Source organism: Microtus ochrogaster, linkage group LG1, assembly GCF_000317375.1.
Source record: "Microtus ochrogaster isolate Prairie Vole_2 linkage group LG1, MicOch1.0, whole genome shotgun sequence".
Classification (NCBI taxonomy): Eukaryota; Metazoa; Chordata; class Mammalia; order Rodentia; family Cricetidae; genus Microtus; species Microtus ochrogaster.
The window spans coordinates 57,926,580-57,939,112 of NC_022027.1; the positions used below are offsets into that span (position 1 = coordinate 57,926,580).

At 45.0% G+C, this 12,533-nt stretch overlaps 1 protein-coding gene across 2 annotated transcripts in view; it reads right to left on the bottom strand.

Moving 5' to 3' along the window:
- Positions 1-12,533, bottom strand: part of Gak (cyclin G associated kinase) — a 50,407-nt gene that overhangs the window by 21,811 nt on the left and 16,063 nt on the right. For both annotated transcript variants that reach the window (XM_013350920.1, XM_005359670.2), the window contains exons 10-15: positions 11,032-11,122; positions 9,609-9,732; positions 6,205-6,254; positions 5,520-5,668; positions 4,397-4,519; positions 2,651-2,784 (exon numbers count right to left, since the gene is read on the bottom strand). In XM_013350920.1, the coding sequence (XP_013206374.1) occupies positions 2,651-2,784; positions 4,397-4,519; positions 5,520-5,668; positions 6,205-6,254; positions 9,609-9,732; positions 11,032-11,122 (671 nt within the window). The remainder of the gene's footprint in view (positions 1-2,650; positions 2,785-4,396; positions 4,520-5,519; positions 5,669-6,204; positions 6,255-9,608; positions 9,733-11,031; positions 11,123-12,533) is intronic.

The window sequence follows — 12,533 nt, forward strand, 5'->3', positions numbered from 1 at the left end:
GAACTCACAGAGATCCACCTGCTTCTGCCTCCCGAGTGCTGGGATTAAAGACGTGCGCCACCACCGCCCGGCTAATTTATTTTATTTTATGTGTGTCAGTGTTTGTCTGAATGTATCCTGATCTCAGTACTTGAACATCTGGTACCCTGGAGGCCAGAAGAGGGTGCTGGATCCCCTGGGACTAGAGCTATATACAGTTTTGAGTCATCATGTGGACACTGAGAATTGAACCCAGGTCTTTTCTGCAAGAATACCTAAGTGCTCTTAACCACTTAGCCATTTCTTCAGCTTTACCATACTATAAATTTTGATTAAGACAAAGACCACACAAATCAGACTGGCCTCAAATTTCTTACATAATTAAAGCTGGTTTTGAACTTCTTATCTTCTTGCCTCTAACTGCTTCCAAGTACTGGAATTATAGATATGTGCCTCTATGATCAGCTTTGTTGTTGTTTTTGTTTTTTATAGGTAGAGGTTTGCTATGCAGTCCAGGCTGGCCTTGACTCCTGGTCCTCCTGGTCCTAACTTCCCAGTCTGAGATGACAAGTATATACCACCATGCTCAGCTTGAATCTACTTTGTCTACTGACAATAGAGCTTTTCTGACTTTTTTATTTGGGGGGGGGAGTGTTTCTATGGTTTACTCCTCTAAGAGCCTGAGATTCTCACACTACTGCAGTGCAGCTCTACTAATGTGAATATCCACACCCCTCCTCCCCCGCCATCTTGTCTGCTTTCCTTGCTAGGGTCTTTGGTAGACTCATCAGCTATTTTAAATTTCCTTCTGAATTCCAAAGTGCTCTTTGGTTCTGTTTATTTCCCTAAGAAAGGACTAGACACTGTATATGCTTTCCGGAGAACATAGAGAACAGTCATCCAGGAACGGACACTCTGTCACAATGCCCCAAGGCTTTACTCATGCCTACTACAGTATTCTGGGTCTTCCCAAGTGGTATCCAGCCAAATACATCCTGACAACAAATGCACCATCTCTTCAGTGCTCTTCATAGCTGAAGCGAGTTGAGGGCATTTGGGCCCCAGTTTATAAGGGGTTTGTAAAGGGCATCAATATGAAGTTGTTACCAATCACTATTAGGACAAGAGTGGAGGCACCAGGGTTCCTGGTGGAGTCTCAGAGACACTGTCTTGTTTTATGTTCTACTCACCCTCAGCAGCTCTGCTGCCCACATCTCTACCCAGCAGGCCCCAACGTGTGGGAAATAGAAGCACAAAAGACTAAAAGCTGTACATGCTAAAATCCTTCCAGCCACCCCTAACAGAGGCTAGGAAAGGGACAGAGATGTACAGTCACTCTCCTTATATGGCCTGAGGAACACATTGCAGTCATGATGACCAACCCACCAGGCAGTGAGCACTTAATACTACTGCTAAAGTGTAGGGTCCCTTACTGGCCTGGAGCTTTGCCTCACACAGCATCCATATTGGCTTTTTGTGTTCTGCTCTACCCATCCTCGCAGCTCTGCTGCTCATATCAAAGCCCACTCTCCTTCTCAGTGAGAAGGCTGATCCATGCCCTTCCAAGTACTCACTAGACAAGAGGACAGCCGGGCAGTGGTGGCACATGCCTTTAATTCCGGCACTCGGGAGGCAGAGGCAGGTGGATCTCTGTGAGTTCGAAGCCAGCCTGGTATTCAGAGCAAGTTCCAGGACAGGCTCCAAAGCTACACAGAAACCTTGTTTCAGAGGACATTTATGATGGGCAGTGTCTCTCTAGACCTAGACTTTCAAATGTGACTCTTGTTCTAGGGGAATGGTGAATACTAAACAAGAATGGACATAGCAAATGAAGTAGTTCCATAGAGAATGAACGAGGTGGCAAAGCCAGGCACAGCCTCAATAATTTGCTTTTTAACCAGACAGGACAACTCATGTTTATAATTTCAGCATGAGGGCAGCTAAGACAGGACAGTGGTGCAAGTTTGAGACTAGTCTGGCCTATATAGCAAGATCTAGGTCAGGCTGAGCTTTACAGTGGGTCCCTATGTTAAAAAAAACAAAACGATTCTCAGAAAATTAGGAAATAACCTTCTTCAAGAACCAGCAATACTACTTTTGGGTATATATCCAAAGGATGCTCAATCGTGCCACAAGGACATGTGCTCAACTATGTCCATAGCAGCATTGTTTGTCATAGTCAGAACCTGGAAACAACCTACATCTCAGGTGAGTGAAAGGCCTACTTTATATCAACAGGAATGTCTGAGTGAGTCTTATATGCATTTTTGTGACCTCAGAACAAGCGGGGTAACATTTCATATTTGAAAGTTTGAAGGTTCACAGTGTATTCCCAAATAACCTTCCGAGTACACACAAGGCTGGATCCCACAGAAAACATGGCCGCACCAAGTTCACAAATTTATTTGGAAAACCTGGTACCCAGGCACTCAACAGGAGGCTGCCATCACAAGTCAGAAGCCATCACACCTTGAGAGTTCCAGCTGAAAGTCAACTGTGGTCTACACTTGCTGCATACCTGTGGGCACAGGTCTGGCGGCTGAGCTAGAAGCCACAGTGATGCTAACTTGGCCTGGAACAAACTAAAGTACCTGACCTTAGGTCCAACACAGTGAAGGCAGCATCACAAAAGCTGTAGGCATCACTGTCCCCAGCAAGAATCACCTGGTACCTTTTGTGGGACGGCCATATGCCTGGCGGGCAGCGCTTCATGCTGAACATGTACACGGCAGCCTCTGCAGTGCTGAACAGACGGCAGAAGCACAGGAATGCGCAAACTGCCACAGCAGAGGCAGCTCTCCCATCCTAGAATGGAGAAAAAAATAAATTTCCTTTACACATAGGCCCTGTATAAAAAAGATGAGGGCCCACAGCAGTTCCTATACACCTCCCAACTGTCTATGGGCCTAAGAGAAGGACCTCATGCTGGGCTTGTTTAGGAACATGTAATATGCTTGGTGCAGTGAGAATTCAGAGCCCAGAAGATAACAGTCACTAACAAAGTACATAGGCTGGCCTCCCACTCAGGTTGGCCTGCTGGCCTCACCATGTTTAATTCCTTCCCAAGACCTCTCATCAACATCGTTATCTTCATTTGTGTTACTGGGAACTGGACCCAGGCCCTCCTGCATGCTAGGGAAATGCTATATCACTTATTTTGAGACAGGGTCTTGTTAGTTGTTTAGGCTGGCCTTTATCTTGTGATCCTTCTGCCTCAGCTTCCCAAGTGGCTGAGATTACATACAGGTCAGTATCACCAGGTTCATCTTACCACTGTTCTTGTTGTAATATTTATTAACAGTTTAGCAGATGTGATGTTACTCGCCTTTAATCCCAGAACTTGGGAGGTAGAGAGGTGGATCTCTGTGAGTTAAGGCCAGCCTTGTTGGGGAATATTATTTCCAGCTGTGTGACTTTTGTTTACACCGCATTTGTTTAACTCTGTGAAGCTGTGTTGTTGTGCCTGTCTACAACACCCGATGGGCTAAGAAAGAGATGAACAGCCAATAGCGAGGCAGAAGCAAGGAAGGACAGGTGGGACTAGTAGGCAAAGTGTATAAAAGAGAAACAAGGAGGCGAATGGGGAGCAAGAGAACAAGGACAGGAGGACATTAGGGGCCAACCACTCAGCTACACAGTAAGCCACGGAGAAAGAAGAAAGGTATACAGAAATAGAGAAAGATAAAAGCCCAGAGGCAAAAGGTAGTCAGGATAATATAAGTTAAGAAAAGCTGGCAAGAAACAAGCCAGCTAAGGCTGGGCTGGCTTACAGGTAATAATAATTGTGTGTTTATTTGGGAGTGGTAAGGTGAACCCCTTAAAAAGCCAAAAGTAAAACATCCCACAACACAGTCTGGTTTACATAGTGAGTTCTAGAACAACAAGGGTATGTACAGACCCTGTCTCAAAAAACTAGAACACAGGTGCAGTAAAGCAGGGCTGAGCCCTAAGTGTGCTTCCTGTTGGGTGTCACACTGCATGTAGGTGTCCCAATTTTTCTCCCTCACTCTGTGGTTAGGAAAACCTGAGGTAAAAACTCATTTATCAGGGCTGGAGAGATGGTTCAGTGGTTAAGAGCATTGCCTGCTCTTCCAAAGGTCTTGAGTTCAATATCCGGCAACCACATGGTGGCTCACAACCATCTGTAATGAAGTCTGGTGCCCTCTTCTGGCCTTCAAGCATACATGCAGACAGAATATTATATACATAACAAACAAACAAACAAACAAACAAACAAACAAATAAATAAAACCCTCATTTATCTCAAGATGCATACCCCTCTCCCAGAGGAGTGGCTTATTGCTGCTCAGATCACCATAAAGGGCCCTTATGAGTGCTTCTTATCCCATAGGAGCAGAAAACACCAGGGAGTCTGTGTCCATCAAGCCCAAAGCTGTAAGTAGCCAGCACAACTCACCATGCAGTGCACAACACAGACGTTCCTGTGGTCTTCCCGGAGCCAGGCATGCATGTTCCTGCATAGAGTATACAAACTGTGGAGATGTGGTGCCCGCCTGGCTGCCCAGCCACACTCAGAGACCTGTGGGGGAAAAAGTTCACTCAGCTGAGTTTCTGTACCAGCCCCAAAAAACCTGGCTGGCATCTCCACATGGTTACCATGTTCCTGCCTACAAGATAGTCCCTTGTGTGTGTTTGAGTGTATTTGTTTGAGACAGGATTTCTCTGTATAGCCCAGGCAGTCCTGGAACTTGCTCCGTAGACCAGGTTGGCCTTAAACTCAGAGATCTGCCTGCTTCTGCCTCCTGAGTGCTGGGATTAAAGGTATGCACCACCACGGCCCAGCAACACTGTCCTTTTTTAAATAATTCATTTCTTTAACCAGTGTGTGTGTCCATGTATGTACATAAACAAAAGTGCCACAGAACAAATGTACATGGAGGTTAGAGGGTAACTAGTAAGAGCTGATTTTCTGGTCCAAGAGACTGAACTTTGTTTTCAGGCTTGACAGCAGTCACCTTTATCTGCTGAACCATCTCTCTGGTCCCCCAGAATTGTCCTTTTTTGAATGACTTAATAAATATGGTGGCCTGTGTCTCTGAGCATCTTTCTCAGCTGGGGTTCTCATGTGACATCTCTCTTGGCTATGAGTGACCTATGCCACAAGATTCATTCACTGGTTCTGCAAAAAGAGCTATCTTTTCCTGTGCTTTGGGGTCACATTACGTATGTGAAAAGTCCCGTGTTGAATGTCACCGAGTAGATTATATGACTGAACAGTCCTGGAACCCAGGAGCAGTAAAGGGGAGGTCATCCTAGGTTCCTGGAAATCAACAATCTTCCCAAGGTTTTCAACACATTGTGTGTGTGTGTGTGTGTGTTGCAGAATTCCCTTCACACTCTGGCCTATCCCCAGCCCTGGCTACACCTCTAGCTCTAGCCTCCCTGGCAGCTGCCATGTTCTGCTCCTGGCAGCTGCCGAGCATTGTCCATATCAGGCTAGCGCAGATCCATCACTTAGAACTGTACTTCACTGGGAAAAGAATGACTTAAATCATAAAAAATAGTTCAAAGCCACTTACCCGGTTGTGGAATTTGGAAGCCCGGTATATCCTTGGAGACAAGTTGTAGACAGCATAGTGTCCTGGATGCTTGGCATCCAGAAACAACCGCACATCCTCTATGTTGTTTTTGATCGCTGACTCCACACCTTCTGCTGGGAATGACATCACTGAAACAGAATAGATTCAAGTTAGCTGCTCAAGGATTGCCATCTTGGGCTGTGCTTGCCTCCTAGCCGGGTAGCTAGCAAAACACAAGCTCTTCTCACCCTCTTATGTCCCTCAGCCTGTGCAGTGGGAGGTGTGCAAGCTTACAGCACAGGAAATTTCACAAAGCTAATCACAGACATCTGGGGAAAGTTTGCAAGAAACCTGATACACATCATGGTCTATAGCAGCTACAGTTAACTCTTCTGATTATTATTTTTTGCCTAGATTTTCTAGCTTTAAATACGTATGGCCCTACTATTACATTATTCCCTTTGTACCCTCAGAGTTCCAATCATGCCAGCTACTGGGCTGACACTGGTCCTGCCCTCTTCATAAGCCAAGAAATAAGCTCAACATAGGCCACCTACCCACCACCAATCTGGGCAGTCTCCAGGTCATACCTCAGGTGAATCCATGGCTACCAAAGAGGCTAAAGAGGCATACTGGGCCCCTTGTCTAAGTCCCCTATATATGTCTATCATCCAATTAGACATACCTGCAATTCTGGATGTGATATAAGATATGTCCAGATCACCCTTTGCATAGCTGGAATGAAAAGAACATTCAATCACTACAGAAAACACACTTGGCAGTTATATCTTAAGAACTTTAAGTGGAGCCCAAGTCCTAGAATGCTGAGGTAACCTTGCTGGCAGGCTGCATCCCATGAGAAGTATGTGTGTGCATGTGCACAAGGTCTTGTGTGTAACTTTGCTGTATGAGCTGACACCCAATGAGAAGTGGCATAAAACACCTGAAAGTGGGAGACAGCAGTCCCAGAAGGGCTTTAGCCATCTTTTGCTTTCTGAAGTATTCTCCAAGGCAAAAACATTGAGGGCCAATCCTGACAGTAATAAAGACAAGGGTGTGTAGACATCAGTCATTGATCCCACTGCTTTAGGGGGCTAGATAGGAGCAGTGATGGGCAACTTGAGTCAAGAGCACACCCTACGCCCTGTACAAGCCTAAAAGGAGACAGCAGACATTGCTGGAGGGAAACAAAGACATCCAAGTGACCAAGACACATCACTGCTCATGGCCACCAAAAACTCTTAGGAACCAATCCCCTAGATCGGTTCGCAAAACTGACAAAAATACAGACCAAATCCTAAACGACTATGCAAGAACTCGACAAACTTATTCTACATACAATTCCTCTTAAAAACCAAAAAGCACATATGCTAGAACAGCCAAGATTAAGTTGGAAAGGAGGAGAGAGGAAGATACATGGTGTTGCATAACTATTTTGAGTAGTACACTATAACTGGGAAGAGAGGTCAAGACAAGAAAGTCAGAGACAGCTGAAGAAGGCTCACTTGGTATCAGCAGAGTCAACAAGGGGTCAATACAGAGGGTCAGGTGGGAAAAGGAACAGACATACACTATAATTCACTGACATCAATCACTGATTATGATAATCTTAACAGTTTCAAATGTCATTTGAACCTATTTAAGACAGGCTAACTTAGGGTATAAAGGGCTTTCTGAGACAACAAACAGTATGTACTAAATATAGTTTTATCTGGTGTTTAAATTTTGGTGGGAAAAGGCAGTTAAACTAACAGGCCACATATCAGAACTAATTAGTTCCAGTCTTTTTCTTCACAAAAACAATAACCCAATAGTAACCAAGATACCAGGTATTGGTGGTAGATGTCTTTAATCCCGCCATTCTGGAGGCAGAGGCAGGCAAATTTCTGATCTCTGTGAATTCAAGGGCAACCTGGTCTACTTAGTGAGTTTCATATCATTCAGGGCTACAAAGGTAAACAGAGTGAAGTGCAAATATAAAGCAGACTAGGTCAGCATTAAAGGAAGACAAACGTGCCCCAGCATTAGGTCAGCATTAAAGGAAGACAAACGTGCCCCAGCATTAGGTCAGGTACAGGAAAGGACACACGAGACACCTAGTGGTGTACAATAGGTACTGAGTATCACTTAGGGCTCCACATACAGTATATCCTAACCTCTAGCCTGTTTAGGAGAAAGTACAGGGGACCTTAACAGTTTAGCTCTGGGCACAGGCTCAAGGGTATACACATAGGTTTGTACCTAACATAGACCAGGGTGGCCCAGATCTTGACTTCTAAAACATCAAGCAGCCTCAAGCGACCAAGAGTGCCTGAAGTGGTCACTCTTGCCACCTGTCACCACACTTGGATATTTTCACATATGATATAACCAAAATATGACAGAATTTACTGCTAATTTAAATCAATTTAATAAACACAGGAGTTATGTTAACTCTTACCAGTTATGTCTACTTTGTAGCCCGCAGGTTTCATACAGCCAAAGACAGTTATAAATGTATCTCAACAAAAAAACCATAAACTTACTTAAAAATCATGAGTTGTTGTTGCTTTGGTTTTAAAGTTTATTATAAACTCAAAGTTGTAAGAATGAGAGAGAGATGCCATTTGACCTGGGTATGGAGGTCAGCAACATCACAAACAAGCAGCAGTATGGTGAGGAGTGGTGCTTTAGAGAGAGCGAAAAAGCCAAAGTACTAAATAAAGCTCTAGGAAACATCCAAAAGATAAAAAGGAAAAATCATGCCTGAGATAGACCCAACAGAACCGAACGGGGACACTGGAGTGACTGCCTCACTAGACTTCTGCAGTGTGGACTAAACAACTATTGGATTCTTGGCTTTTCTGTCACGAGACAAGCATCACTGGACTATCCAGATTACAGCCTGTAAATCATCTAATAAAACCTGTATAAAATATATAATATTCATTCTATCATTTCTGTTCCTTTAAAGAACCCTAATATAGACAGAGATCATGTTGCAGTATCAAAAGGCTGGACATGCCCAGTGGTTTAAGCATATATTCCAGGCAGAAGGCACATGCATCTGTATGCTCACGTAACTATTTCCACAATGTAGCACACCCATGTGCACTCCCTCACTGGCACAGGGCAAACACATGAAACTGCTAAGGCTACAAACATAAAACAGTCACACACACACACACAAAACAAAACAAAGGAAAGGAAAGGATGTTGCATCAACTGTAGAAGTTTGGGGACTGCAAGCACTATGATCCAGTGGTGCTTACTACAGCAGCAGACACCCTTGTAAGGGCCAGTGAGACTACCTGAGCATTTAGTCACAATGCCCTCCAGAAAGCTGATGGAGTAACCTTTAACACAGTGCTGTTCTGGAACACTCACCAAGGCTCGTGGGCTATCATTTGACTTTCCTAAGCACATATTCACACCTACTGTGTCCCAGGTCTCTCAGAGAGACTGCCTTCTAGCAATGAGAGTATGTTGGAGGGTGCCACTTTGCCCTGCAACTGCTTCGTCTATTTGATGCCAAAGAAAAAGAACAGAGTCATCATGCCAGTTACTGGCAGAGCTAAGGAGATCCTGAGCTGATGGTGCACCAAGTCAGTTCTGTCTCGGGTCCTACAGACAGGGGCCTCAGGTTTGCGCTGGTTAGTGTTTTGTCAACTTGACACAAGCTGGGATTATCTGTGAAGAGGAAATCTCAATTGAGAAAAATGTCTCCATAAGACTGGCCTATGGGGTAGGGGGTTCTAGGCTATATAAGAGAACAGGCTGAGCAAGCCATAGAAAGAAAGACAGTAAGCAGCATTCCTCCATGGTCTCTGCTTCAGTTCCTATCTCCAGAGTTTCTTGATTGCAGTTCCTATCTTGGCTTCTCTTGATAATAGAATATAACCCTGTAAGCTGAAATAAACACTTTCCCTTCCAGATTGGTTTTGGTCAGTGTTTCATCACATCAACAGAAAGCAAACTAAGACAAGGTCCCAGACTCAAATCTGTATCTGGCTCAGCGCTGACTTAACAGAGGGTTACAATGTATACAACACTGCCTTGGGGAAATCTCCATACAGGCAAAGAACAGGATAGGACAGCCCTCACACTTACTTAGCCACAGACTGGATGACCTTGGAGGAAGTATCCTTGAGGTTGGTGAAGAGCCGTTCTGTCCCGCCCCGTAGGATGTCGAGAAACCCACCATAGGGCTGGTCATACTCTGCCAGAGTCATAACTACAGGAAAGAGCCACAGTAGGTCAAGAGTATGTCCCCAAGAAGCCTCATTGCTTCCCCAGATTCCCTCAAACCCACCAGTGAGCCATCTTTCCCACTAGCAAGTGATAGCCTGTTGTTTCCAGCAATTTCAGAGACTCAAGGAATGGGCAATGTAGGCACAGAAGGCTATGTGAACACATCAAACCCAGTTTCTACCTGGAACTGTACCAACTATGAGTCACAGTCTCAGGACAAAATGGTAACTGCCTGATACTCTTTCCAAAGTGAGTGCAGGTAAAGCCAACAAAAGTGGACTCTGAGAACAGAGTGACACCCTCAAACTGTGGTGGTAGAGCTAACACAGATGTGACTTAGGCTCTGAACAGCTCCACAAACAGTAAACCCATATAGCATGATGTAAAAGACACCCTGAGACCCACTCTCCATGGTCTACAACTGTACCACACATGCTAGGCACCATGTAAAAACCTCAAGTACTAGAACACTGCGGTAGCCAATCATTGGAGACAAGAACCTCCTCTCTAGGAAACAAAGATCTAGAGAAGGACGCAGTCAGTCCTTGATATCACAAAAAAGAGATTAGAAAATGACTCATCCCACAGTCAGTCCAAGACCATATCTGTTTCAGAGCCCTCCTCTCCCTCATTGATGCTCTTAAGGTGACCATACATATGAGATGGAAGACCACTGTTCTGTGGCTTGGCCTTCACAAACCAGCAGGAACAGCCCTCAACCCTTCCTACTGCACTCTAGCTTCTCTCTCCTACATCTCTCTCCTTCTCTCCTCCTAGTAGGCACCTGTAGTACTCTGTGACCGTAAGGTATCATCTGCTAACCTTGTCTAAAGCAGGTTTGGCCTTGATAATTTCTGAGAGGCACCCTGGAAGGTCTTCTTTTATGAAGGGTTTCCATAGGTTTTGAACTGTGCAGATGTCCAGGATACAGTGTACCCTCCAGAGGAGCTAGAGACTATGGTCAAACATGCCTGGAAGACTTATTTCATTATATCCTGAATGGCAAGTGAGTTAACCCTTGCTTTATGAAGTGCTAATGTGGCTCCAAATTTGTTTCTCCTGGATCTTGCCCTGAGAACTCTTACCTTGGCTGATTTTGAATACAAATGCCCTGTAAAATTCTGCATTCTACTCTGAACACAAAGGCTCAAAAGAAATATGAGTTCCTTAGAATGGTAGAGCCAATTACCAGCTGAAAAACCCTTGATATCTGCTCTGATGAATACTGGGCACCTGGTAAACAACCGGTGAGAAAGGCCAATGGTTAGGCTGGGGCACTTACCTCCACCATAACTGCTATTCACAGGGCCCCCAGGAGCAGGTGGTGCTCTCGAAGGCCCTGAATTCCCAAAGCCACCATTCTGTTCCAGCAGCTGTAAGATTCAAAAGCATGGCATCAGCTTCAAACAAAGCCAGAGCTCGTTTGCACCTGCACTTAGCACTGTGCCCTCAGTTGATGAGCAGACCTCCATCTGCTTTACTCTACACAAGGATAACTCACAGGAGTCTTGGCAGGGGTAGAAATAAAACAAAACTTCCACAGCTTTAAAACAATATTCAGGGTAACCTAGGGAGTAACATCAGACAAATGCTAACACCTTTATCCTATGAAGACATATCTAGACCTTTATGGACATAAAATCCATTCTTCCTATTCCATTTCCTCCCAAATCTACTCGACCATTTTGAGTAGATGTATCAGGCATGGAACCCAGAACACTAATACCTAGTTTTGTGTGGCACCTTGGACCAAGCTTGCATTATTCTTTGCATTCAGTCCACAGTGCATATTGTCTAAGGAGCTGGCTGGTTCAGAGAAAGTTCATGAGTTCTCTAAGCACTACAATCACAAAACTCTTTGTGTCTTCACTGGCACAGTACTTCTTCCCTGACACAGTATGAGGAACAAGGCCCACAGTCCTGCATCCTACCTTTCAGTGGTCTCCAAGACAGCCATCAAACACTCCTGCAAAGGACCAAAGGTAACAGGAGAGGCCCCAGGTAGCCCTGCCACAAAGCAATCCCCCAATGCCTTCTTTGTTCTTCTGACCTATTACCATCAACCTGATCAACCAAAGAAACTTGTCAAAAGCATCCATATCAACCTGCCATCCTCAGTACACACTGTTTGTAGTTTTGAGATCCCTCTAGGGTCTTATCAGCAGGTTCTCCTAAAGGAGTCACAGACCTCTTCTCCCCACGACTTCTCTGAAGATCCCTACCCACAGATGAGGACTCAGACCAGTATATCCAAACGTCCTCTCTTCCACGTTATACCCCTGCCCTTCAGCAGCATAGACCTTAACCACCCTGATAACTAGTTCAATATCAATAGATTCGGGGAAGCTCTGCTTCTAGGGGTGAAACAACCAACAACAGGAAGCAGACAAAACTATAACCAGGAATTTAGTCTCCTCACTGCAGGAATGAGCTAGAAGGTAGGGCAGCAGAATCAGGCCTCAGCCATGAGCTGTGCATAAGGTGGACATGGATGCTGGATTCTTACAGATGCTCAAGGACCTTATATCCTGAGGGTGTAGGCTACATTTATGGCTGTTTTAGAAAGACTCCTGGTCCACATGCCACAACGTCTTCTCGGACTGCCTGCTTTTCCCAAGTACATGACAGAAGGTGCCTCAGTACAAAAGCAGGACACAAGGCAGAGGACGGCCAGCAATCATATGCCCTGAGTATGTCTTGAGTATGGGGATGAGTAAAGCCACACCCCCAGAAACTGTGAGATACAGATACTAACAAATACCACCTGAACCCAGAAAAAAACCA